Below are 1,916 nucleotides of genomic sequence, written 5' to 3'. Positions count from 1 at the left end.
CATGGTATGCAAAGGGCATGGGAAAGTGACGACCCCTGAGTCACAGGAATAAGCGCATTTAGTTTACCTTTTCTGTTAACATGGGTTTTTGTACACTGGGTGTGCTTTAATGAAACACGCACGCACACATCTGCATCGGTGTGTTTCTGCCTCTCCCTCTGAGGCTCGTAGGACTTCGTGCCCGCTGTTCCAGCACCTTCCCTCTCGGCTCTGAGCTCAGTTACCTGTCCAGGCTTAAGAGACATCACGTGGCTGGGTTTGGGGATCAAGTTTCTGTGGTCCTTGGGAATGCACGGCAGTGCCCGTGTGAACGGGCCAGCTCGAGTCCCACGCAGCCCCTGAACTGGCCCCCTCCCCTTCAGGCCTGCATGCTGGTTTTCCACCCGGATCTCGGCAGCGCCTTCGCTGACACAGCCGAGAAGAGCGAAGTGGTGATTTGTCTCGACTGCTCCAGTTCCATGGAGGGTGTGACATTCTTGCACGCCAAGCAGATTGCCTTGTACGCGCTGTCCTTGGTGGGCATGGAGCAGAAGGTGAACGTTGTCAGATTTGGCTCAGGTGAGCGCTTGGGCTCCGGGCGCAGTGTGCCTCCTCTCTCACAGCTGCACGTTCGTTCGTGGGTAGAGCTCAGCTCACCTTTGGAGTGAGAGGGAGCACAGAGTTCCAGTGTGTTCCAGTCCCAGCTCCACCACTTACCAGCTCCCGGTGCCGCCACGGGCATCTCCTTGATCTTGTCCAGCCTCCATTTCCTTGTCTGTGAGGAAGGCGGTAGCCTGCACCTCACCATGTTGTCATGAGGACTGGACTATGTATGTAAAGGGCTTGAAACAGGGCCACGGTCACAGCAAGTGCCGCGTGCACGTGACTGTCACCAACGCCAGCTGAGCCGACCACGAGACCCTTGGTGTGACCTACGAGGGCCCCAAGGTGGAGGATAGAACCTCCGAAATGAGCGCGGTATAGATAGTCTGTGAGGAGTGGGCTCAAGAAAGGTGACACCGTAACCAGGCGGGGGTCCAGGGCTGTCTCAGCCACCAGAAGAAGGGCCACAGAGTGGAGGGAGGGGACATTGTGTCCCGCTGGTTCTTCTGCGCCATTTAGCAGATGGCCCAGCCCCTTTAGGAAGGAGCCAGGCTCTGCGGCTGCTGGGGCAGAGGTTGTGGAAGGAGAAGGTCCCTCCAATGGCTGGGCGGCCCGTGCTGTTGTGATGCCTCACCCGACCTTGCATGAGCTATGTGCTGCAGAATGGAGGTCTGCACGTGCAGTTTGACTCAGAGCCTTTTGCACAATAAAGTGCTTGGTTTGCACTAGAGTTTATTATTTAAAGGAATACTGTGGTGGCTTTTCATCTGTTAAAATCATGAAACACTTGTTTGTTAGCGCTCAGTAAGATGAATGTTGAACGGCGACACCTCACGCCCGTCTCATCACACAGGTTACCAAGAGCTGTTCTCATACCCCAAGTGCCTCACGAGTGACAGTGTGGCAGCCGAGTTCATCACGGTGAGTAAATGCCACCTCCCTGTGTCTCCTGAGTCAGGGTCTATCCAGTTCTAGGGATGCTGCCCCCAGACCACCATCAGAAGACCCCGGTCCTTCCATTTTTGTGTGTTGGTGGTTCTTTTATTTCATTGACAAAAGCAATATGAACTCATGGGATAAAATTTGTAAAATAAAAGGGAAGATAAAAATAATCTACAGTCCTGCCACCCAGATAAAGCTGGCAGTGTCCGCTTTGCAGCTTTCTTCTGTCCCTTTTCTTCTTCTTACAATGGAGAGAGCCCAGGATGACCAGCCGCCCCCTCAGTCTGGGCTGGCAGACCCAGAGGTATTTGATGTCGTAGTCTTTGAAAACCATAAAAAAGGTAAGTGCCATTGATGATAATGTGACATGAATTAAACTCTAAGGCTATAAA

The 1,916-nt window shown here is 53.2% G+C and overlaps 1 protein-coding gene across 1 annotated transcript; it reads left to right on the top strand.

The window, feature by feature from the left end:
- The first annotated feature begins 332 nt into the window (after positions 1-332).
- LOC105310903 (poly [ADP-ribose] polymerase 4-like) lies at positions 333-1,872 on the top strand. Its single transcript, XM_011386989.2, has 2 exons — positions 333-558; positions 1,436-1,872. The coding sequence occupies exons 1-2, from the start codon at positions 369-371 to the stop codon at positions 1,555-1,557; spliced, it is 312 nt and encodes a 103-aa protein (XP_011385291.1). The 5' UTR covers positions 333-368; the 3' UTR covers positions 1,558-1,872.
- The last annotated feature ends 44 nt before the right edge of the window (positions 1,873-1,916 follow it).

Source organism: Pteropus vampyrus, unplaced genomic scaffold, assembly GCF_000151845.1.
Source record: "Pteropus vampyrus isolate Shadow unplaced genomic scaffold, Pvam_2.0 Scaffold15925, whole genome shotgun sequence".
NCBI classification, from domain to species: domain Eukaryota; kingdom Metazoa; phylum Chordata; class Mammalia; order Chiroptera; family Pteropodidae; genus Pteropus; species Pteropus vampyrus.
This window is presented reverse-complemented; position numbering and strand designations above follow the sequence as displayed.